At 34.0% G+C, this 24520-nt stretch overlaps 1 protein-coding gene across 14 annotated transcripts in view; it reads left to right on the top strand.

Moving 5' to 3' along the window:
- Positions 1-24520, top strand: part of CEP290 (centrosomal protein 290) — a 93446-nt gene that overhangs the window by 59779 nt on the left and 9147 nt on the right. For 10 of the 14 annotated variants that reach the window (XR_010148095.1, XM_063785955.1, XM_063785958.1 and 7 more), the window contains 12 exons: positions 1877-2090; positions 3036-3173; positions 4345-4566; positions 4919-5041; positions 10339-10484; positions 10816-10971; positions 13624-13747; positions 18132-18266; positions 19463-19549; positions 21249-21413; positions 22220-22342; positions 23220-23392. Coding sequence is in view for 12 of the 14 variants with exons in the window: in XM_063785955.1 (XP_063642025.1) it covers positions 1877-2090; positions 3036-3173; positions 4345-4566; positions 4919-5041; positions 10339-10484; positions 10816-10971; positions 13624-13747; positions 18132-18266; positions 19463-19549; positions 21249-21413; positions 22220-22342; positions 23220-23392 (1806 nt within the window). In the remaining 2 variants the exon portion in view is untranslated. Of the gene's footprint in view, positions 1-1876; positions 2091-3035; positions 3174-4344; positions 4567-4918; positions 5042-10338; positions 10485-10815; positions 10972-13566; positions 13748-18131; positions 18267-19462; positions 19550-21248; positions 21414-21681; positions 21983-22219; positions 22343-23219; positions 23393-24520 lie in introns of those variants that run through there. The other 4 variants (XR_010148096.1, XM_063785957.1, XM_063785954.1 and 1 more) reach the window with 4 other exon arrangements.

Genomic DNA, 24520 nt, shown 5'->3' with positions numbered 1-24520 from the left:
TAAGAGTGTCTGTCATATAATAGAGATTCTAAACATTGTTCAACCACTTTATCAGAACGTAGATTTTAAACTCAAAATAGGTTTATAGTTAGGTAGTTTCTAATCATTATAATATTATCTCTATGGGCCTAAATTTTATTATCTGAAAAAACATGAGAAAATTGAACTGCTTGACTTATAATTCCATTTCAGCTCTCAAGCCCCTGCTAGAGTCTTTGATTCTTTACTCACTTATTCAAATGCCTCTGACAGAATTAACACTATTTTTGCTTTGCTAAGGAGCTGCCACTGTTAAGAAATTACTCTCTAAAAGAAAGAAAATTGGCAACAGCATATGTGTATTTTCAGTCTCTTTTCCTCACTCTATTAAATTTTGTACAAGAGATGTTATTTTAGGTCTAGTAAATTTCTGTCATGTTTTGGAGTATAAAATTACTTGTGCTTTTGCATCCAATTTGTGGGTGTAGAAAATCATAATCTTTTGAAATACCTTATATAATACATTTTTTTGCCACAGGAAATACTTGAAGTTATTGTTGTATACCTTATGTCATTTTAGCCCAAAATTATACTTGTGTTCTCTGTGTGCATATTTTGATATATATTAGGAAATTATGGATCTGTGTGATTTCTTAAGTAAATCCTGATATTTTCACAATTTGATGATGACTCTTTAAAGTTAGACTTAAGTTTTGCCAAAAGCAAGAAGCCTCAAAGAGTAACATTTGTTCATGTCTTAACACTATCTCCCTCTTATTGGTCAGAATCTCAGTATGGATGCAGTGTCCATATGCACAACAATATATTAATTCAGTTTAACAGACTTAATGCTGAATAAGCAATAAGATTAATTGAATTAACTAAATCTTTTGATAGTATCCACTTCCATATATATAGTTATAGATATAATGCTAGTGAATTTGAACCATAAACAAATTAATAATACATGTGATTTCTGTGAAAATTTATATTAGTCTTTTCAATATGTCAATATAGGGCAGTATTTCTCAAATATAGAGGATCAGTTTTTCACCATTGTCCCTCTTGGGGACATTTGGCGATGTCTGGAGACATTTTTGATTGTCATGGCTTGGGGGTGCTACTGGTATCCAGTGGGTAGAATCAAAAGATGCTGCTAAACATCCTATCATGCACAAGGCAGCCCCACCACCAACAAAGAATTATCCAGTCAAAAATGTTACTAGTAGTATGGTTAGGAAACTATCATATAGAGGAAGCAATCACATTTTACAAGAGCCATAATATTTAAAATGCCTTTTTGTTCATTCTCTGTATATTTGACTAGAGTCACAAAATAACTTGATAAGATTGTTGCCAAAAATATTAGAAACTAGGAGAAAAATGTGTTGTTAAGTTTAAGAGTAGTTAAATGAAATAAAGAATTATTCTTCTTTGGATTTGGATGCCTGCATCAAGATTTAGATTGTAAGGATACTTAGGACTGAACATTTGCTCTATATGAAATTTGTTGTATTAATCAAGGTATGAATTGCAGCAACCACTCTATTAATTACATATGTTTGGCCAGGTGTGGTGGCTCACGCCTGTAATCCCAGCAATTTGGGATGCCAAAGCGGGCTTATCACCTGAGGTCATGCGTTCAAACTGGCCTGGCCAACATGGTGAAACCCCATCTCTACTAAAAATACAAAAATTAGCTGGGCCTGATGGTGCACGCCCGTAGTCCCAGCTACTCAGGAAGTTGAGGCAAAAAAATCACTTGAATCTGGGAGGCGGAGGTTGCAGTCAGCCGAGATTGCGCCGCTGCACTCCAGCCTGGGTGACAGAGTGAGACTGGGTCTCAAAAAAATTAAAAATTAAAAAACACACACACACATATGTTTATTTACATCAGGCTTCAAGAAAACCATGAAGATGAAGTGAAAAAAGTAAAAGCGGAAGTAGAGGATTTAAAGTATCTTCTGGACCAGTCACAAAAGGAGTCACAGTGTTTAAAATCTGAACTTCAGGCTCAAAAAGAAGCAAATTCAAGAGCTCCAACAACTACAATGAGAAATCTAGTAGAACGGCTAAAGAGCCAATTAGCCGTGAAGGAGAAACAACAGAAAGTAAGTAACAACAGAAAATTATCAACATTTAGGAAAAATATGTGGTAGATTGCTTTTAGAGAAGATTTGTAAATTTATAAAAGATGGTAGTATAAATCTCCGTGTTGTAATAAAAAGTATGAGCTTTATCTTATGCTGTTAAACAGGGTATTTTAGACAATGCTGTTTTTGTGGGCAGATATAGTCCAATTTATCTTTTTATGTTGTCGTCAATCTGATTTGTGAATTAATCTATATGAAGTTAGGAAAAATCTTAATGTACATTACAAAAATATAATATACATTACATTGTATTTTCTTTTTTTCTACTGGAATTTTATGCTACTGAGGCTATTTTTAACAAATGAACAATTTTGAACAATTTGAGGGATTGAGGGAAGTATGATAATGACAAAAAGGGATGAAAAAAGGGGGTCATAGAGATGTTTTTGTGAGAAGGAGTTGGTCAGTGTATTCTGATTTATTAGGGTTTTTTTTAGTTTATCTCAGATTTGATCTATTTAAATTGTTTTAAAAGATGCTGGTGTTTTTCTGTGCTAGCTATGAAATTTATGGGTAAACTTTAAGCCTTTCCTAGTCCTTTTGTTGTCTACCTAAATTCAATTAATTTCATATGGAAGGATGTAGTAAGTGAGTAATATAAATATCTAAACTTGGATGTTTGAAAACAAAACATACCTGATTTTTGTAATAGCTTGATTTAATGCTGAGTTCTCAAAATCATTATTAAGATTTTGAACTTTCACATTCAATGTGGAAAGAATTGAGTGTAATTACAAAAGATTTATTTGAAAAAGTTGTTAATTTGTGAAATATGTTCCATTAAACTCATATTTTAGAAAAATAGTAGGAAGTAATAAAGCTTGTTTATTTTTTATATCATATATTCATATAAAATGTCAGTTTTCCTTTAAAAATTACATTTTTTTTTTGGTTAATTTTTAGGCACTTAGTCGGGCACTTTTAGAACTCCGGGCAGAAATGACAGCAGCTGCTGAAGAACGTATTATTTCTGCAACTTCTCAAAAAGAGGCCCATCTCAATGTTCAACAAATCGTTGATCGACGTACTAGAGAGCTAAAGGTGAACATCAACACGTGTTAATGTAACAAAATTTCTGATAATTCCTATTGGAAGAGAATTCACTATGATATAGTAATTTTGTTGATGAATAGGGAATTTATAATGCACTGTTGGTGGCTAGACATAGACACACACATGCATTTTTCAACAATAAGTCTCTTTATGATACTCATTTACTGATTATCATCTTGGGGATTAGGAAAGGATAGGCCACTATGAACTACTGTTTCTAATGAAATTAAATTTAAGAAATATTTTACTTAGGATTTTTTTTAAGACTTTATTTTTTTTTAGAGCAATTTTAGGTTCACAGCAAAATTGAGAGGAAGGTACACAGATTTCCCGTGTATCTCCTACCCTGAAAGTGGTACATTTGTTACAATTGATGAACCTATATTGATACATCATAATCACCCAAAGTCCAAGTTTACCTCTATTTTAGCTCTTGGTATTTTACACTCTGTGTGTTTAGACAAATGTATAATGATATGTATCCATCATTATAGTATTATACAGGGTATTTTCACTGCCCTAAAAATCTTCTGTGCCTCTCTTCTTCATTCCTTCCTCTGCACCTCACCAAACCCCTGGCAACCAGTGATCTTTTTACTGTCTCCATAGTTTCACCTTTTCCAGAATACGTTGTAGATGGAAACATACAGTGTGTCCCCATCATTCTCACCATAGGACAGCTAGGAACTCCTTTCTAGTGGCATACATATTGTCTAGTATTGTAAGTTACCCTTTTATATCTTATCTTTGTAAACTAGGTTAGAAATTACTTCAAGTCAGAGATTTGTTCTGTACTACTCTTATGCTTCATAGTGTTTAAAACATTGTCATATATATTGTTATATACTTGTTTATTTAATTAATTCAGCCAAAATGAAACGTGCATATTTGATAAAATTTTGTTTGTGGGTGTTTGTTGAAGATGAATTGCTTTACACTAGTTTTTTTTTTTTTTTCTCAAAGTCGACTTTTTTCCTCAAGGTAGACTTGACATGAATATGGAAAAATATATGTAGTTTATGGTTATTTTTTTTCTCTTGTGTACTTAAAAATTCAGACTGAATTTTTCTTATAATGGTATATTTTCTGTTTTATGTTCCTTTTATCATTGATACTTCTTGAAGACTCATGAATAATACCTTTCTTTTTCTCTTATTAGACACAAGTTGAAGATTTAAATGAAAATCTTTTAAATTTGAAAGAAGCACTTAAAACAAGTAAAAACAGAGAAAACTCACTAACTGATAATTTGAATGACTTAAATAATGAACTGCAAAAGAAACAAAAAGCCTATAATAAAATACTTAGAGAGAAAGAGGAAATTGATCAAGAGAATGATGAACTGAAAAGGCAAATTAAAAGACTAACCAGTGGATTACAGGTAATTTTATATTTAACTCTGATAATGTCTGATTTACAATATAGAGGTAGTAGTTTATTTCTACTTTATCATTTTATCTATGGTATTTGTTAAAACTGACTTTCAAATCACTTTGATTAATGTAATTAATTTCTTTTGTGACTTCTATTGTGTTTATAGTTCTAGAGTAGCATATTAGTATGTTGTATTAAAATGCAGAAGCAGCTACCAGATTATCTTATGTATTAAGTGTCATTTAGAAAGTATGGTCAATGATAGCTTCAGAAAGTTGCTATTATATAATTGAAATATTTACTGTCTATTTTGTTTTACATTTATTTGTAAAAATATAAAGATACATTTTATTTTTTAGGGCAAACCCCTGACAGATAATAAACAAAGTCTAATTGAAGAACTCCAAAGGAAAGTTAAAAAACTAGAGAACCAATTAGAAGGAAAGGTGGATGAAGTAGACCTAAAACCTATGAAAGAAAAGGTATGTGAAGAAACATACTGACTTATATGCTTAAGGTAGTGACAGAGTAAGTTAAATACATAGCTGATTAACAGTTAATATACTGCCTTAATTTGATGACCTGGCTGTATTAATTCTGTATTAATTTTGAGGACTATAAGCAGTATTGGATAACGTAGAAAAGTCTAAGTTTCTGTTCTGTAGGAATTTAGAGTCTACTTGAGGAGATACCTATAATGTAACTCTTACTTGGAAATTACTACATCAATTTCATTCATCTTTCTGACATTAGAGTACCTCTGAAGTTCCTTCACACCTTAACATATTCAACTGTGTATCATTTCTCTCCAAAGTAATCATTTACACAGGTTGGTGCTTTTGACTTTTGGGACAGAAAGATAGACATTTTAAGATCCCCCACTTTGACCCAAATAGGTCCTTTTTAATCCTTCAGGAGACTAGGCTGTTATTTCAGATAGCAAAGTTATTTGGAATATCTTCAGTATTTGCAGTAATAATCAGTAACCAATCTGCTCATAGATTAATTCTGTGGGAGAAATTGCTTAAAATTTTATAGTTCATAGTAAACTGTTTTGTAATAAAAATTACTGATTGAAATAATCAACCCCCCAAAAAATTAAAATTGGCTAAAATGCGTGTAATTAAATTTGTTATGGACAATAAATTGGAGATAACTTGTTGGTAACATTCAAAATATCGAAAGTGAACTGGGAAATGTTGATGTTAGCAGTAATATTTGCCATTGAAGAAAATCAGTATGGAGGAACTATGGTTAGGAAAATTTTTATTATAAAATTTACCCAGAAAATATTTAATGTCTATAAAATAATTTCAATCACATGAAAATGGAAAAGAAAATTCTGTCTTTAAAGGCATTGAATAGAAAATAGGTAATGGAATTCAAATTTCTTAATAGAGTATGCTCCAAAAATTATTTTCTATGAAAATTCATTAATGTCAGTGTAATTTATTGACACTATTTGCGTGGAGTCACAACATGCTTGCTGTCAGAAGCTTTGCTGGTGAAAACTGTAAGATCAAAGTGTCCTTACTCTTTTGGATTTCCATCTTTCTAACTCCCTAATTGGGGATAGGCCTGATCTTATCCCTAAATGGGGATAGGTTAGAAACTGGTATGTTTGTTCCTAACTGGTGTGTTTCTATACCAGTTTCTAACCTGATTCCTATCAGAATGTTTTAAGAGCCTTGTGGCTTTGCCTGGACTCTTCTATGCTACAGTTTATTTAGTTTATTTATTCAGTTTATTCCTCCTTAAAGTGGGAATAATACTATCTGTATTGCCAGTTTCTCAGGATTATTTTACATAAAATGATATGATATGCGGAAGTCTTTTGTAAGCCATCACGTCCATAGCAGTATAAGATATTACTACTAACTAGAAAGAGAAAACAGGGGTCTACGCCCAGTATTAAAATTGGCATTCAGGAATCTAGTGAGAATATTTTTTCAGGTTCATTGCTTGGGCATTTCTAATTTATACTCAAGAAATGCTTTCATATTGTTTGGAAATTTTAGTACCCTTTTCTCTGTAAACAGCATTTGTAGTCTACCTATGTAACAAAGCCCACCCCTGTGCCTTGCATTTCATTCTCCTTAACATTTATTACTATCTTAACATACTAGACATGTACTTGTCTTTTGTTCATCTTTTTTTTTTTTCTTTTTTTATTAGACCATAAACTTTGATGGCAGGAACTTTGCCTATTTTATTTATTATTGTATTCCCAGCACCTAGAACAATCACTGGCACATAGTAGATGCTCAGTATTTGTTGAATGAATATAAATTTTTAAATGTTATAATAATATTATTCTGAAATCTATGCATACGAAGCTTTTGGTACAGAAAACATGAAAAGAGAACTACTGCCTTATCATCCAGTCTTCTTCCCTCTTCTCATTCAGTCTAGAACATACCTGTTTTGGAAAAAGTTCTCAAACCATATGTTTATCTTGCCCTCAAACCATAACAACAATCAATGCAAAAGACTTCTCTGACCCCCAGAATATGTGGGGATTTCTCCACATCAGCAAGCAAGCAGTTGGTTTTGTAGAAGACACCAACTGGGTGTCATCCAATTCAATTCATCATCTACCTGGAGATAGTGTCAGATCCCACAGATATCTTACTTCCGATCAAATCACAAGTCCAGGCCTCCGTGACTTTCGAAGTTCCCACATCCCCAGCCCCCAGCTTTGGGTTTGATTAATTTCCTGGAGTGGCTCACAGAACTCAGGGAAACATTTACTTACATTTACCAGTTTATAATAAAGGTTATTACAAAGGATACAGGTTAAGAGATGTGTAAGAAGAGATATGGGGGAAGGGGTGTGGACCTTCCATGCTTTTCTGGGGTGCCACCTTCCTCTAGAAACCTCCACATGTTCAGTTCTCCAGAACCTCTCTGAACCCAGGTCTCTTGGTTTTTAGGGAAGCTTCATGACATCAGTATTTCTTCTCCTAGGGTATGGGGCAGGACCCCCTCATATTAGGGTTTTAAGACCCACAGTTAGAAAGGCAGGGGAAGATTACAGTCCTGCCTTAGGGCAGGTGAAAGGAGGATGGGAGAAGGTCAGAGAGACTCTTTTCTGAGGTGTGCTCGGAAGGCCTAACACGCTCAGTATTATAACTAAAGATGAGGACAAGGGCTATGAGAGTCATAAGCCAGGAACCATGGAAAAAAGCCTATATGTAATAACACCACAATACCCATGGTACCATTCACGTTTGTTGTTTTTCTGTTTTTCAATTGTTGTTTCAGTCTTGGTTCCCTTAATCTTAATTTAGCAAGTAATGCCAGGTGGGATAAAATTGCCCAAACCCAACAAAGTACTGTGTGCTGCAGGATTATTTAATGACATACCTTATGTCCCCCACTAGTATTTACATTTCTGGGAGTACAGAAAAATTCTTGTACATATTTCAGAAAAAATGAAATTAATAACTATCAACCACTTAGTGAAGTTTTTACTTTTTTTTTTGAGACGGAGTTTTATTCTTGTCACCCAGGCTGGAGTGCAATGGCACAATCTCAGCTCACTGCAACCTCCGCCTCCTGGGTTCAAGTGATTCTCCTGCGTCAACCTCCCAAGTAGCTGGGATTACAGGTGCCTGGCACCACAACTGGCTAATTTTTGAATTTTTAGTAAAGATGGGGTTTCACCATGTTGGCCAGGCTAGTCTCAAACTCCTGACCTCAGGTGATCTGCCCGCCTTGGCCCCCCAAAGTGCTGGATTACAGGTATGAGCCACCACACCCAGACTGAAGTTTTTACATTTTTTAAAGGGCACGTATTAGCTGAATTAAATAAGGTAAAAAATTGACTAGTATTAGAAACAAGAATTGGAAAATATAGTTCTCTAGTATTCGAGAAAGTCGTTTTGATAGGACAACTAATCTTAGTGAGAATTTGGCTTTATTTCATATTTTTAATTTTTTGAGATGACGTCTTACTATGTTGCCCTGGCTGGTCTTTGAACTCTGGGCTCAAACAATCTTCCTGCCTTGGCCTCCCAAAGTGCTGAGATTATAAGCATGAGCCATCTCCCCAGGAATTTGACTTTAAACCATGGTTCTCAACCCTTTCAGATTCAACATTCCCTTTAATAAAAAATATAATGTTTCATAATTTCCCCTTTACTATTATAATTGAAATGCGTAGTTAACATAAACTCTACCTACTTATATAATTTCAAAAATGTCATTATGAATGTCCTAAATGAAATATATAGGGGGGACATAAAAGGAATATTCATATTTCAACATGTAAATGCTTTGGCATGACTCCATTGGAAAATATAATCAACTAGTCATGTGCTTGCACCTTCTTTAATGTGAATTCAAAGCTACGATTGCAGACTGACACAAATGTGTTCTATTGGCAACTGATGGGTCATGATGGTATTGCCATTTGTAATTTGATTTCCAAAATGGTAAACAAATTGTTGGTGCAGTTCTCAGCAAAACAATGTCTATAATCTTACCTTTTATAAGACTGTTGTATTCCTAGAAAACTTAGTGTATAGTAAAACCATTAAAAAATTACTTAGTGTGAATATGTTAGTTGGAGATAAATTCTTAGCTCAGACCAGTGTAAGCAGAATTTTTTACTGTATTAATATCCAGTAGAACATTTGAAAGTTGTTCAGTGCATGAGACTATTCTGCATTGGATAGGCTTTCTTTGGCTCCTTTATCATAGTTATAATAAACCATGACACCTACCCCTGAAATGCCCTAATTCCCTTCCGTTTCTTTTTCTTTTTTCTTTTTAGCACTTAAAACTAGCTAACTTACTACAAAATAGATTTAGATTTATTTCTTATTTTGTTATCTGTATCGTTTGCTCCCTTCTCCCCAATCTATCTAACCAACTAGTATAAACTAGATAGTAAGATTCATGAAGATACACTTTTTTATCTGATTTTATTCATTTGTTCTATTCCTATTGCCTCTAGAGTAGTACTTGGCACATGGTTAGCACTAAATAAGTACCTGTCAAATGAGTGAAGTAATGTGCATTGAAGACTTGAAGGGGCTCTGATGCTGGGAAATTGTCATGGGATAATAGATGAGGTTGGTCGTTTGTACAGAGGATTCTTGTTAGAAGCTTACTCTAGTCATGATTGTATTAGAATCTTCATTTAAAGACTCCTGAAGGGTGTTGGCATTAGTCAGAACTGTCTCCCAGAATTTTATTTGTCTTGTGATAGAATAAAGCATAGTTAGCCTAAAGAGCAGTTTTCCTAATAGCTCGGCATGCCCAAAGATTCTAGGAGTTATACAGGTTGAACATCTAATCCAAAAATCTGAAATGCTCCAAGATACAAAATTTTTTGAGCACCAATATGATGCCACAAGTGGAAAATTCTGATGTGACCTCATATGATGAGTCACAGTCAAAACACAGTCAAAACTTTGTTTCATGTACAAAATTATTAAAAAATATTGTATAATACTACCTCCAAGCTATGTGTAGAAGGTGTATGTGAAACATAAGTGAATTTTGTGTTTGGACTTGGGAGCCATCCCTAAGATATCTCATTATGTATATGCAAATATTCCAAAAATTTTTTTTTTAAATCCAAATTCTAAAACACTACTGGTTCCAACCATTTCGTAAGGGATACTCAACCTGTATAGCAAAATGAACATATTTACGTATTCTCTAGGAAATATTAGTTTATAATTTTTCTAGGCAAATTATAATTGAGAAATCATAAAGAAAATTTAAAATAACACTGGTAATTTACCTACCTCCTTCATTATTGTTACAGAATGCTAAAGAAGAATTAATTAGGTGGGAAGAAGGTAAAAAATGGCAAGCCAAAATAGAAGGAATTCGAAACAAGTTAAAAGAGAAAGAGGGGGAAGTCTTTACTTTAACAAAGCAGTTGAATACTTTGAAGGATCTTTTTGCCAAGTGAGTTTAAATATCATTATAAAACTAATTATGTGTAAAATCCTTTAGTGACCTGGAAATTATATAGCTTTATCATAGTTGATAATATGAGAAATGGTCTAGTTTAAATGATCATTTATTATCTATGATTTACTTACTTTTTATTTTCTTTAAAATCTGTTTTAAATATATTGTAACAATTATAGATGGATTTTCCTGTGATCTCGTTGTAAATTAGCTTATGACAAATATAGGATGTTACAATTATTGTAATTTGGTTTGGTAATGAGTATGCAATTGAAAAGCCAAACACTGAATGGTATATTTCATGATTCTATATTAAATTCCACAGAGCCGATAAAGAGAAACTTACTTTGCAGAGGAAACTAAAAACAACTGGCATGACTGTTGATCAGGTTTTGGGAATACGAGCTTTGGAGTCAGAAAAAGAATTGGAAGAATTAAAAAAGAGAAATCTTGACTTAGAAAATGATATATTGTATATGAGGTAAGCTATTATGTGGAAATGTGCCACCCATTGTAATGAAAAACTGGTTGACCCCTAGAAATTGAAATAATAAATGTGTGTTGTCTTAAGCTTGGGTTATGTTGTCTTTTCCCATGTGAATTGTGATATTCCTGGTTCTTCATTTGCCACATAATTTTGGATTGTATTTTTGATCTTTTGAATATTATATTGTGAGACTCTGGTTCTTGTTTAAATTCTATGGGAAAATGTAGATACTTTTGTTTTAGCATGCAATCGGTCTAATTAGGTTCAGGCCACAAGTTCCAACCTCATTTCTTGGGCTGTGGTTCCATTTTTCAAAGCCTTTTCAATACTCTTCAGATCTGTCCTGCCTGTGTACCTCACAATAGGTGGTCTGGTATGTGAGCTATGTACTATTAGTTCAGTTCTTAGAAACTTTGGTATTCTGATTAGGATCGATCCATACATTTGCAGCTCAAGAGTGAGCCCAGAAGTTCATAAGCAACTTTATAGGGTCCCTTTCTTGAGCTCCTCCCTCTTTACCATCTCTCTGATACTTTGTTTCCCTAGGGATTTCCATTTGGGGCTTTAGTTACCCAGTGATGCCATGTACTTCAGGAATTGCACACGTCTGCAGCCAAGCAAGCAAGAGGAGAGTAGAAAGAGGAAGAAAAAAACGACTTTTACCTTACCCTCTTAGTATCATAGCTCTACCAATTGGAGATTTCCCTCCCAAAAAATAATTCGCTTCTGTGAGTTCCCATTGCAGCCTCTATTACCACTGCTATGGGATGGCTTAAGGGTTGGGGCATGAAAGAACAGATAGAAGAAAAAAAAAGTGAGGTGTTTTCATATTGTCTCTTGAGTGTTAAAAGATTCCCTTTCTCTTTACTTGAGCTAGAATTAGAAGGTTTACCTGGAGCTTTCTCCGTCAGTGCAGACACCCATTTTCAGGTTTCAAATAATGTTGTCTTCAGGGCAGGCAGTAACAGAATAAAAGAAAAGGTAAATTCATCACCTGTTTGCTGCTACTTTAAGTCCTGGTATTCTATTGTAATCTGCCTTCTACTCCTTTGCAAAGTCCTCAAATGGTTGCTCCATGCATTTAGGAGAGAGAAGATTGAATGTATTTACTCCATTGTACCTGGAACCAGATGCCCTTGCCCTGCATCACCCCATGTCATTTCTTAGCAGAGCCTTTGAGATTTTCGTGTGTGTGTGCTTTGCAATCTCTTTCCAAGTTATATCTTCTGATACAGTCATGGTCGTGAAAAGCAAAATAAAATCATGTGTTAACATTTAAAACTTTTTATTTTTCTTCTGACAACAGCTAAAACTATTTAATCTTCTGTTTCGCTCATTTCTTCCAAGGTAAACTTCAGTTGGTTTTACGTGATTTGCTATTTCTTCTTCTTTGCATTTACAAATGATCTGTGATCATATTACTGATCTTTGTAAAGGGCTAATATCTACCTGCAACATTTGGATATGACAGTATTTACCCTTTGTAAATACACATTTTCTATTTATCTTCAAAAATTACCATTCATTAGTCTGTGTTAATGTCTGTTTACTATTGTGTCATTATGAATGTGATGTGAACATACGAAGTTGAACTTATTTAAACGAACACTCTCATGAGCTTCTAATCCACATTCCTTCCTTTTCCTTCTAAGTTACCATTTCTTAAAAATCTTTTAGAAGTTTCCTTGATAGGGAAAAAACAAATTATTGAGGAATTTTTCTTTCTCTTGACATCTGTTTATAGTTACTCTCTTATTCCAGCAGTGGATATTTCCCCTCCATGTTTTTCTTTGTCTAAACATATGTTCAAAACAAAACACTTTTATTCTTCTTTGCAGGTTTTACAAGGATCAAATTTTAGTTTTGAAACCTGCTATTACTTTGAGGCCATTTTTTTTTTCTCTAATAATGTGAGTTCATGCGGGCTGAAGTAATTGGAGAATACTTTATAGAAAAGATTGAATTTGTCTTCTCTCTGAACTCTAGTTTGAATTTCTAAATTTTATGAATCATCTAGATATTAAAGAGGAGGGGCATATCAAAGAGGAGAACCCTAGCAGAGATAAGAGGCAAGAGTAAATGTTTCATGTATGGGTAAGAGTGGATTTGTATTTACCTAAGTAAAGGTAGACTCCTGGACAATAAGGTTGGATAGATGTGGAGGTGGCAAACCATGGAGGGTCTTGTAGGTCAAGTGGATGTTTTTAGACTTGAAGTGTTAAATTATTATCTGAAATCATTAAGAGTCTTTTTAGATCCTTGAGCTTCTTGAGAAGACCATGGATATTATGCAGTTATTATATAATGTTTTAAAATAGTAAGTATTTTAGTTTAACTGTCTTATGTAATTCCATATAAATGGATGCATGTTCTTTAAAAATGTTAATGTATTTCAGTAAATCAAAATATACTTTTTGACTCATCATTTAAAGGAGGCCTTCAGTGAATGCTCTGTAGAGGATTATTTTATAATACTAATTTTGATATCCTAATTTATTTGTTATAAAGTTTAGAAGGTTTGAAGAATTTAAAATATAGTGTTAATAAACACACTGAACTTTTCTTTTTTTATCTTGTATTTTTATATAGTACAACAGAAAAAAGATGAAATGTGAATAGTAAAGAGTCTGTGATTGTTGTTCATAGGGCCCACCAAGCTCTTCCTCGAGATTCTGTTGTAGAAGATTTACATTTACAAAATAGATACCTCCAAGAAAAACTTCATGCTTTAGAAAAACAGTTTTCAAAGGATACGTATTCTAAGCCTTCAGTAAGTGTATATCTTTTATTATTTTTTTCTTTTTTCCATGTTAAAATGCATGAAAGTGAAATCAACTTCTTTCTTAATCTGGCCAAAAGCATTACATCTTTCTCATTAATAGTAATACAGTAAATTCAACTTTTATTTTTAACAGGTAGTGAAGTGTAATAATTTAATCCTTTTTAACATAATAACAGTAAACTTAAGATTCTTAAGCTTTTCATAAAGCTCATAAATGATTTCTAGAAATTTTAAATATGTAGTTATCATTATGTATTTTGCTGTAGCAGCAGTATACGGTAAAATAAAATAGGAAAACATGTTCCAAGACTGTTTTCATTCAACTATTTATGCTATATTTTTAGCTTATAAAAACTCATTAATCATTAATGTAAAATTATTTGTTGGATTTTTTAAATATTTAGTGCATTATTTTTGTTTCTTTTTTCTTTTCATGTTTCTTCATTCTTCCACCTTAAGCAGAATCAGGTGTGTGACACAACTATGTTTTCTATCCTTGTTACCATTATTAATAAATACAAGGGCATGATATTTTTCACAAAAGAAACACTTTGTTCAGAACCAAAAAAGATCATAGCAACACTCAGAATTAAAAATGGTAAAAGACTAGGTGCCAAAGATGACTTACATAATTGGGTACCTAGAAATATTCTATGGTATTACAGTAATGATGAAAAATACAAATTAGAACACATTTTAGATCCTATTGAGTTAAATAAATCAGAGTCAAGACCAAACAATAAATAAAGTCAATTTACGTCAACAAATGGTAAGTTGGCAGGTTTTAACTCCCTTTTTGAAAATGAACCATGATCCTAAGGTTGGTAAAATTAATCAAGAATGTTGTCAAAATGATAAAGATAAAAATGAGGAAGAGAATAAGATAGGCAAGAGTGAGAAAGGAAAGAGACACATAGCTGAAAATGTGAGTCACAACAACTACATAGATCCGTAGAATCTGCTATGGAGGACTGTGATTATGTGACAGTTGCTGATGCCATGGCTCAGTGAGCTGAGGGTGATGCACAGGCAGGCGATGAAACTGATGCGTCAGTCCAGCCAAGAAAGGACGCGTCCCTGGTTTGGATACGTGGCCGTCCTTTATTTCTTTGTTAACTGAATTTTCTTATAGTAAGTAGCTTACGTACATATATAGTGCAAATGGGAAAGTGTGTAAGATTTAGAAAAAGCATTAACTATTAGTAAACTTTATCTTAAGCTCTTTTGATTAGTTCCTACAAAAATTAGTGAATATGCATTTTCTAATTTGGTGCTTTTTTTTTTTTACAATTGGTGTTCACTTAATGTTATATTAGATAAATGAATAGCAAAAATAAGGTACTTTAGAGTTGATTGTTTTGCCTTACAAACTTCTAATCCATCCAGCTGTATTTAGAAGTAAGATCTCACTACAGTGAATTATATCAGTAAAATTTTGTTACAGTGTTGTGCAATGTCCTAAGATGTATACTAAGTTCCTTCAGTGGCTTTTTTTGCCATGTTTTATAACAGATAATTTTGTTATAATGAGAAAAGGAAACTTGGATGTGTTGCTGTCTATATTGTGTTAGGCTCAGGCAGGATGCTGTGGCTTACTCATTTAATCACTTTGGGAGGCAGGGGCAGGAAGATTGCTTGAGGCCAAGAGTTTGAGATCAGCTTGGGCAGCATAGCCAGACCCTGTCTCTACAAAAAATTTAGACAGATGTGGTGGAACACATTTGTAGTCCTAGCTATTAGGGAGGCTGTGGTGGGAGGATCATTTGAGCCCAGGAGTTCGATGTTACATTGCCCTATTGCACTCCAGACTGGGCAACAGAGTGAGACCTGTCTCTAAAATAGTAATAATGATAATGATAAATGGTGTTAGGCTCTGTGCCTAAGTATATTTTTCACATAGGCTGGGTAAAGTGGCTCATGCCTGCAATCCCAGCACTTTGGGAGGCCAAGGCAGCAGGAGCACTTGAGGCCAGGAGTCAAAGACCAGCCTTGAGAGACCCCATCTCTACCAGAAAAAAAAAAAAAAAAACAATTAGCTGGGTGTGATTGTGCACACCTGTAGTCCTAGCTACTCGGGAGGCAGAGGTGGGCAGATCACTTGAGCCCAGGAGTTTGAGGTTATAGAGGCTGCACTCCAGCCTGGGCAACAGAACAAGACTCTGTCTCAAACAAAAACAAACGAAAAGCACTTTGCAGAATATCAGTCTAACTCTAAAGTTTATGGACTTTTTATGTACGTACTACTTTTGGCTAGCTTACATTGAGATACAGAATAAAAGTTTGTTCATAGCATTTATCGTTTTTTTCTTTATACTGTCTACCTGAGATATTCCAGTCACCTAAGTCATGGAAACATCAACTAAAATTAAATATCTATGTTAAGAGAAAATGGCTGAAAGTGATTTAATTCATAACACTTTTTTTCACATGCTAATAAATAAGAATTTGAGACTTCCACTAGGCATTATCTCTAACTCCTATCCACTAAGAATTTGATTTTAAGTAGTTGATGGCTTTTAACCGGATTATTCTTCTGTAAGAGTTTGGAAGTCTCGTGAAGTTTGTTATACAAGAATTCTGTTTACAAGAGAGCATTACATTAGAATTTGTTTTTCAGAAATTTGGACTATCTCAACGAATACCTTTAGTTTTATTATTTCAAAATGCAAGGGAAAAAATGATCCATAATCACTAATAGTAACTGCATCATATTTTAGTGAGAAATGTGTTAAAAATATCCTCATGTGAGATCTTCATTAGATAGAATTACCCTCTACTGTAATATTTAATATATTTTATATCTACCAATCAGTGATATTCATAGGTGTTTATCATTTGCTGAATCAAATAGGTACCACAGAAGACAGGAAGTTTGGGAGATAGAAGAGCTCAGGGACAGGAAATCACAGATGTCCATATCTGAAATAACCTTAAAAGTTATCCTGTCTAATACCTTCACTTATAAACTGTAGTGGTAGAATTTGCCTAGTATTAACCTAATAGTGGTAGCATTTGAATGTATACTTGGGCTTTCTTATTAAGTGGAAATGTATTCCTGTGATTTACATATATCAACAAAAATGTTTGTCTTCTTTTTTTTGCTACTACATATGTGCATGTGCACACACATCTCCTCAAACAAAAATCAGATGGACACATGCAGTCATTGGATCTAAAAGATGTTATAAAGTTGTGTATAATAGGTATTTTATAATAATATATTTTAAGACCCATAATGTCGGTGGAGTAACTGACTTTACAGCGCATCAAGCCAATAGAGAGAGAAAGGAGAAAAAAACGAAAGTTGTGCTGAATAATTAAAAAAAATTATTTCCTATGATGCTTATAACAGTCCTATGAGGTAGGTGGTATTCTAATTTATAGAAAAAATGCATAGAAAAATATAATTAAGCACAGTTTAAAAAAATAAAGTTTAGAATGAGAAGTAACAATGAACATAAATAATGACCCAATGTAGATTCAGGTCAAAAGAAATGAAAATATAATATTAATGGTTTTCAAAGAGGGAACCATTACTTTAGCTCCAAGAATGAAGGAGGGCTTTCCGAAGGAGTAAAGAATTATGGCAGTTCTTTTGTAGCCTAGTGTATTCATTTGCTAAGGTGGCTGTAACAGACTACTACAGATTTGGTGGCTTAAACAATAGAAATTTATGGTCTTAGTTCTGGAGACCTAGAAGTCCAAAATCAAGACATCAGCAGGGTTGATTTCCTCTGAACAATCAGAGGGAAAGATCTTTCCCAATCCTCTCTCCTTGGCTTATAAATGTCCATGTTTTCCCTGTTTCTTTATATCATCTTCCTTCTGTACATGTCTCTGTGTCTAAATCCCCAAATTTTCTCTTTTCATAAGGATACCAGTCATAGTCGAATAGGGTTTACCCTGAAATCTCATTTTAACTTGAATACCTCTGTAAAGACCCAGTCTCCAAATAAAGTCACATTCTGAGGTACTGGAAATTATGACTTTAATATATAAATGTGGAGGATAAGGGGAACACAGTTCAACCCATAATGGTTAGATAACAATCGTGCTTTATTTTGGACTAGTAAAACCACCATAGATCAGTTTAACCATTATGAAATTATACATGAAGGCATTATATGTATGGACATTATTAAGTCATACTTGCTTTGCTTCCATTGTAATTAAAACAAACCATATTACCTTTTGTTCTGCAAGTTTTGTATTCTAACTTATTTATTTTTGGCTTTCACCAGAACACTCCGATTTTCTCATATTCCTTTGAGGAAAAAAAGTTACCTTTTGACAGTATTTTCTTATCCAGTATGTCTTTTATGGCTTTTATTTATTAAATTTTAAAAATATTCCTAATTTCATTTCCCTGAAGATTTCAGGAATAGGGTCAGATGATCATTGTCAGAGAGAACAGGAGCTTCAGAAGGAAAACTTGAAGTTGTCATCTGAAAATATTGAACTGAAATTTCAGCTTGAACAAGCAAATAAAGATTTGCCAAGATTAAAGGTGAATTTAATGTTTTTTATTAGGAAATCTAATGCCTAAAACTCCTTCCTTAGTTGTTATGTTTACTTTTATTAGCTTATTAAGAAGTCAAAAATGCATATTCCTAATATATCATGGTGATGGTATACTTTATACATTTGCTCTTTAGCATTTATTTGTTGAAGGCCTACTTTGTATTAAACATTCCTCCAGATGCTGGGAAACAGCAGTCAAAAAATTCCTTATACTCATAGGACTTACGTTCTAGTGGAGAAGACTGACAATAAGTCACTAAATAGTATGTCATCTGATGTTAGTGCTAAGGAGAGAAATAAAGCATGATTGGTGTAAAGAGTATGGGGAGAGAGAAGGGGTGTAACTGAAAATAGAGTAGTAAGGGAGGTCTTCCTTAATAAGATGATATATGAACAGAGAGCTAAGGAGGGGTAAAGGAAGTGAGTCATACAGATACTAGAAAAATAATTACAGACAACAGAAATAGCAAGTTCAGATGTCCTAAGGTGGGAGGATGCGTGGTATATTTCATTAAAAATTATCACACTGTAAAATATAAGAATAATTTGTTTCTTTTAGAAATTTTACTTTATTCTGATATTAATAATGATTTTTTAATCTTTGGTTTTCCAAGTCTTACCCTATTTATGGGAATCTTTTTTTCTTTTGGCTAGCTAATTGCTTCAGTTTTGTTTTCTAATCTAGAATGTTATCAATCTGTTAATTCCACTGTTAATGATATAGTTAAGCTATGTCTTGCTTCTCACACTTTATTTATTTATTTACTCAGGGCACTAATCTGCCATTTTTTCGCACTTTTTTTCCTTTTTTTTTTTTTGGTACTGCTTCTTATTCTGGTTTTTACATTGATAGAACCAATGTTAGACGTTCATTTGCCTTTTGCTGTGTATATTTGGGTAAGGATCTATATGTGCAATATATGGGACAGTTAAAATCAGAATTCTAAATTTGTATTATTGCATCAGGCAATAATGTGGGAAATACCTTGACATTTCATATACACAATATTCTTGTATTAATTTAACGTCTTAGTTCAAAATCTTCCTCGTTAATATAGAGACCCTATTATTTGGTTTGGCAATACAGTTGAAGAGATTGATGGTTCACATGAATTGTTTGCCTTTTCTTTTCAATGGCTGTAGCTATGTTAAATTATTACATGTTTGCTTGTTATCTTTCAGAATCAAGTCAGAGATTTGAAGGAAATGTGTGAATTTCTTAAGAAAGAAAAAGCAGAAATTCAGCGGAAACTTGGCCATGTTAGAGGGGTATGTGAGAATTTACCATACATTTGTTTTGGTTTCAGCAGTGATAAGCCAGAAATGAAAAGTTTAGATATGTTGTAAAAGTACTGATATGCCTCTACAAGTGCCCTGTAGTTTCAGTGTTTATTCTGCATCTGTAATATAAAACAGTAAGCATTTCTATGTGTCTCAAAGTATTTTATCATCTGTTATACCTTACATACTTTCATCTCTCTTTTTATTGAATATGCCTCCATACCTTGAAAACATTTAACTTCCAGGAATCCTTTTGTTTATGGAGGTAACTGCTAACTGGTCCTTGGTCCAATGCTGCCATTTTGTAACCATTTATTATGATATCTTCCCAGCTTGGTATAATGTTTTATAATTACATTGTTCCTCCCCCTCTTTTTTTTGTGTTCTTGTAATTTTCTCCCTATGTTATTTTGTATTCATTTTATATAATGAATAAATGTTGCTTATGAGGTCAAGGCCAAAGACTTAAGCTCCTGTTGATTTCATGTTGCTGAGTGTCATAAATGGAAGCAATCATAATGCAGAGTCATTCTGGTAGTAATATTAAATATATGATGGATTCAGTGAAAATATTATGTGTTATTAGAAAAATATTCAGAACAGGCCGGGGGCAGTGGCTCACACCTGTAATCCCAGCAATTTGGGAGGCCAAGGCGGGCAGATCACTGGAAGTCAGGAGTTCAAGACCAGCCTGGCCGACATGGTGAAACCCCATCTCTACTAAAAATACGAAAATTAGCTGGGCATGGTGGCTCATGCCTGTAATCCTAGCTACTCAGGAGGTTGAGGCAGGAGAATTGCTTGAACCTGGCAGGCGGAGGTTACAGTGAGCCCTGGTCACACAACTGTACTCCAGCCTGGGCGACAGAGCGAGACTCCATCTTTTAAAACAAAAAAAAAAAGGAAAAATATTCAGAACAATATCTTGCTGACAGCAACATTTGTTTCATCAATGAAAATATGTGTTAATTTGACCTTTTCTAAGTTAATTATGAAAGTGCATACTAAAATGATGTAAAAGTTTATATTTCAGGATTATTCTTATTCATGGATGATTAACTAAAATGCAAAAAGAAATTAAGCATACTGTTTGGCTAAACTGTTAAAAATTATTTTTATTTTAAATGATAAGCAGTTAAACTTATTAAGTGATGACTCATCTCTGCTGATATATTTATGCAAGGTTTTTTATTTCAGATAACTCTTCTACTTATATTAAACAGAAACTGTATTTCTAAGCAATAGCATTTCTTAGAGAAAATTGCCTCTATTATGTTGCAATTAAAATTTAATTACTCATGAGCTCTTTAAAGACACAATTTCTCTTGTGTGGTTTTATTTCATATAAAGAAAAACTCTGATATACTGGAGAGAACATTAGCTAAATAGAATATTTAGACTTAATCATTTTGATCAGACATCAAGGCTAGACTATTTAAGCTGTTACTTATTAGCTGCATGATTTTAGGAATGTCAAATTTCCTAAGTCTTGGTTTTCTTGTATTTAAAATGGAAATTATAATTCCTATCTCATAGAATTGTTTTAAGAATGAATTGAATTAATACAGTTTTGACTTCAAATATTAGGAATTATTAATATTGAGTATAATAAGCCTGTTGTATTGTTGGTACTTCGTATTATACTTACTAAAATATTTGATTAAAGATTTAACATATTCTTTCGTAGTCTGGTAGAAGTGGAAAGACAATCCCAGAACTGGAAAAAACCATTGGTTTAATGAAAAAAGTAGTTGAAAAAGTCCAGAGAGAAAATGAACAGTTGAAAAAAGCATCAGGAATATTGACTAGTGAAAAAATGGCTAATATTGAGCAGGAAAATGAAAAATTGAAGGTAATTTTTTTTAATGTGATCATTTTTAGGGGAATATTTTACGTTTTGTTACTATTTAGGAAAATTTCAAATATGCTCATTACTACATAAAATGTCTTTAATGAATACAATACATATTTTATAAATACAGAAAAAAACTTATGAGAGGCAAGGCTAAGGGTTATAGAGTAGGTCTACCTGATCTTTCTTGTTATTTCAAGACCAGTACTTTTCACTTTTCTCTCTGACAGCATAATTACCTGTGTCTCTCTTTTTTTTTTCTTTTGAGATGGAGTACTGCTTTGTCACCCAGGCTGGAATGCAGTGGTGCAATCTTGACTCACTGCAAGCTCTGCCTCCCGGGTTCATGCCATTCTCTTGCCTCAGCCTCCCCCAGTAGCTGGGACTACAGGTGCCCACCACCACACCTGGCTAACTTCATATTTTTAGTAGAGACGGGGTTTCACCATGTTAACCAGGACTGTCTGGATCTCCTGACGTCGTGATCCGCCCACTGCGGCCTCTGTGTCTCTTTGTGAAAATACAGATGCCCAAGCTCCCATCCCTGAAATTGATTTAATTATTTTAGGGTGGGTCCTGACACAGATATGTATGTTGTTGTTATTTTAAGTCATCAATTTATTCTAATATGTAGCCAACGTTGGGAACTTCGTTCTCACTAATATTCAAATGAAGACTTTAATTCTAATCATGTCAAATATGGTTTCTAAAACTACTTTGAAGTAAGATTTATGAGTTTATAAGATTATCTTTTATTTCCTTGTTTTGATAATGTATACTTTTTATTTTGTTTGCTTTTTTACTAGGCTGAATTAGAAAAACTTAAAGCTCATCTTGGGCATCAGTTGAGCATGCACTATGAATCCAAGACCAAAGGCACAGAAAAAATTATTGCTGAAAATGAAAGGCTTCGTAAAGAACTTAAAAAAGTATGACTTTTATGACTGATTATAACTTGTGATTTTTATTTTACTTAATACCTCTTGGAAAAACTGAAAGTAGATCCTTGATGAGAGTGTCTGTAAAGGTAGATATTAAGAGATTGAGGAATTGTGTTTCTATGCCTGCTGTCATCACATTCCACCATGAAAAACATTGATAATAAAAGTTAATACATTTAGGCCGGGCACGGTGGCTCACGCCTGTAATCCCAGCACTTTGGGAGGCCAAGGCGGGTGGATCACGAGGTCAGGAGATCGAGACCATCCTGGCTAACACGGTGAAACCCCGTCTCTACTAAAAATACAAAAAATTAGCCGGGCGTGGTGGCGGGCGCCTGTAGTCCCAGCTACTCGGGAAGCTGAGGCAGGAGAATCGCTTGAACCCGGGAGGCAGAGGTTGCAGTGAGCCGAGAGCTCACCACTACACTCCAGCCTGGGCAACAGAGCGAGACTCCATCTCAAACAAACAAAAAAAAGAAATGATCTACGTTACTTACACATACTTTATGCTTATAGCTAGGTCTCGTAAGCATTAGGAAGTCAAAACAAAGAATCTTTTACATGTGTAAAGGTATAAACTATCCCATTTTTCTAAAAATATAGAGGAACAAAGTGTCAAATTTAAAGTAATCACTAGTAACTAAATATATTTCTCTGACCTCATTTTCGTGATCTGTTGTTCTAATTATTATTGGCCATATTGCTGCTTTAAAGGAGAGATGTTGAATTTGTTGAAATTTTAATCAGCATTTAGAGCCCCAGGTTATTTTTGTTTTCCAATTTGTAATGATAATTTTGAATACACTGAATCTATGAGAACAGTATTATGTTTTCTCATAAAATACTAATTAGCATTTAATGATAGGAAACTGATGCTGCAGAGAAATTACGGATAGCAAAGAATAATTTAGAGATATTAAATGAGAAGATGACAGTTCAACTAGAAGAGACTGGTAAGAGATTGCAGTTTGCAGAAAGCAGAGGTCCACAGCTTGAAGGTGCTGACAGTAAGAGCTGGAAATCCATTGTGGTTACAAGGTAGGAACAGAGTTTTAAACTTGTACAAAGTTTAATCATTTCAAATTTTGGCATTGTTTTAAAAGACAACACTATTCTGGATAACCTGGTTTCTTCATGATGAACAGTTTGTTTGGTTGTTGTTTTAACATAATACTTTTTTTCTGTTGTAGTATTGTTGGAGACTTTTTCTTCCTTGAAATGTTTAACTTGTTTAACCTTGTTTGGGTGGCAGGGCATGGAACAGTGTAGAGCTGGGGCTGGGCGAAGGAGTTGGAGCTGTGTGTGCGTCATGAAGCTGTCATCAGCTATGAGCCTGGGCTGAGGCTGCTCAGCTTCTCCTGGGTGCTATTTTTCTCCAACTGCAGCTTCAGCTTCTTGATTGTATAATTTGCTTCCTCAAGTATGAGCCAGGAATAATTGAGCTGTCTTGTCACAATGTGTGGCATACTGGATCTAGGCTGTGCTGCAATGCTTTTAGAGTTATATCCTGGGCAACTTTCTCTTCAGATAGCCCCAAGAGATGAATTCAGCACCAGCTTTGATGTTTTACTAGCTTCTGCTTTCTGGTACTTGATTTTCTCCCACCCTGAACACATGGGATTCCAACCTGTGAAACTAATTTTTGTGGCTATGAAAGAGGTAGTGGTAGTTTATGAGTAAACATTCAGTCTGTTGCCACTATCATCATGTGTGGTTCATCATGACTGTGATGAGTAGGTAAAAGTCTCTTTGTGTCATTCTCATTTCCAATTTTAAGCAGCTGCTTCAAGGAGTCTGGAAGTCATTGACCAGTGGGATCCTGCCTGTGTCTTTTCCCATTAAAGCCATCCTGTATGAAGTGGTATCCTTTACCATCTAGCACATCTGCCGCCCCCATTTCAAAAGGCATACTCATCTTTATCTCAACATTCTCATACAGTTCCTTATGTCCATGCACCTCCAATGTCCCCTTTGATGTCTTTGAGGTTTTCATCTTCCATGTCTGCTATTTGAATGGTCTTGATGGGAGGCAAGATAGTGATCACTACAACTAGGATGGGAGTCTTAGTACCGTGAGGCTACAGCAAGTCCCACAGAGGGCCTGCTGCACTGTACTTGCCCCTGTCAACCAAGTCTAAGGAGAAAGATTAAGCAGGCATATTAAAG

This window comes from Pan troglodytes, chromosome 10 (assembly GCF_028858775.2).
Source record: "Pan troglodytes isolate AG18354 chromosome 10, NHGRI_mPanTro3-v2.0_pri, whole genome shotgun sequence".
Classification (NCBI taxonomy): Eukaryota; Metazoa; Chordata; class Mammalia; order Primates; family Hominidae; genus Pan; species Pan troglodytes.
The sequence above is the reverse complement of the archived record's forward strand: the minus strand, read 5'-3'. Positions and strand labels throughout refer to the sequence as shown.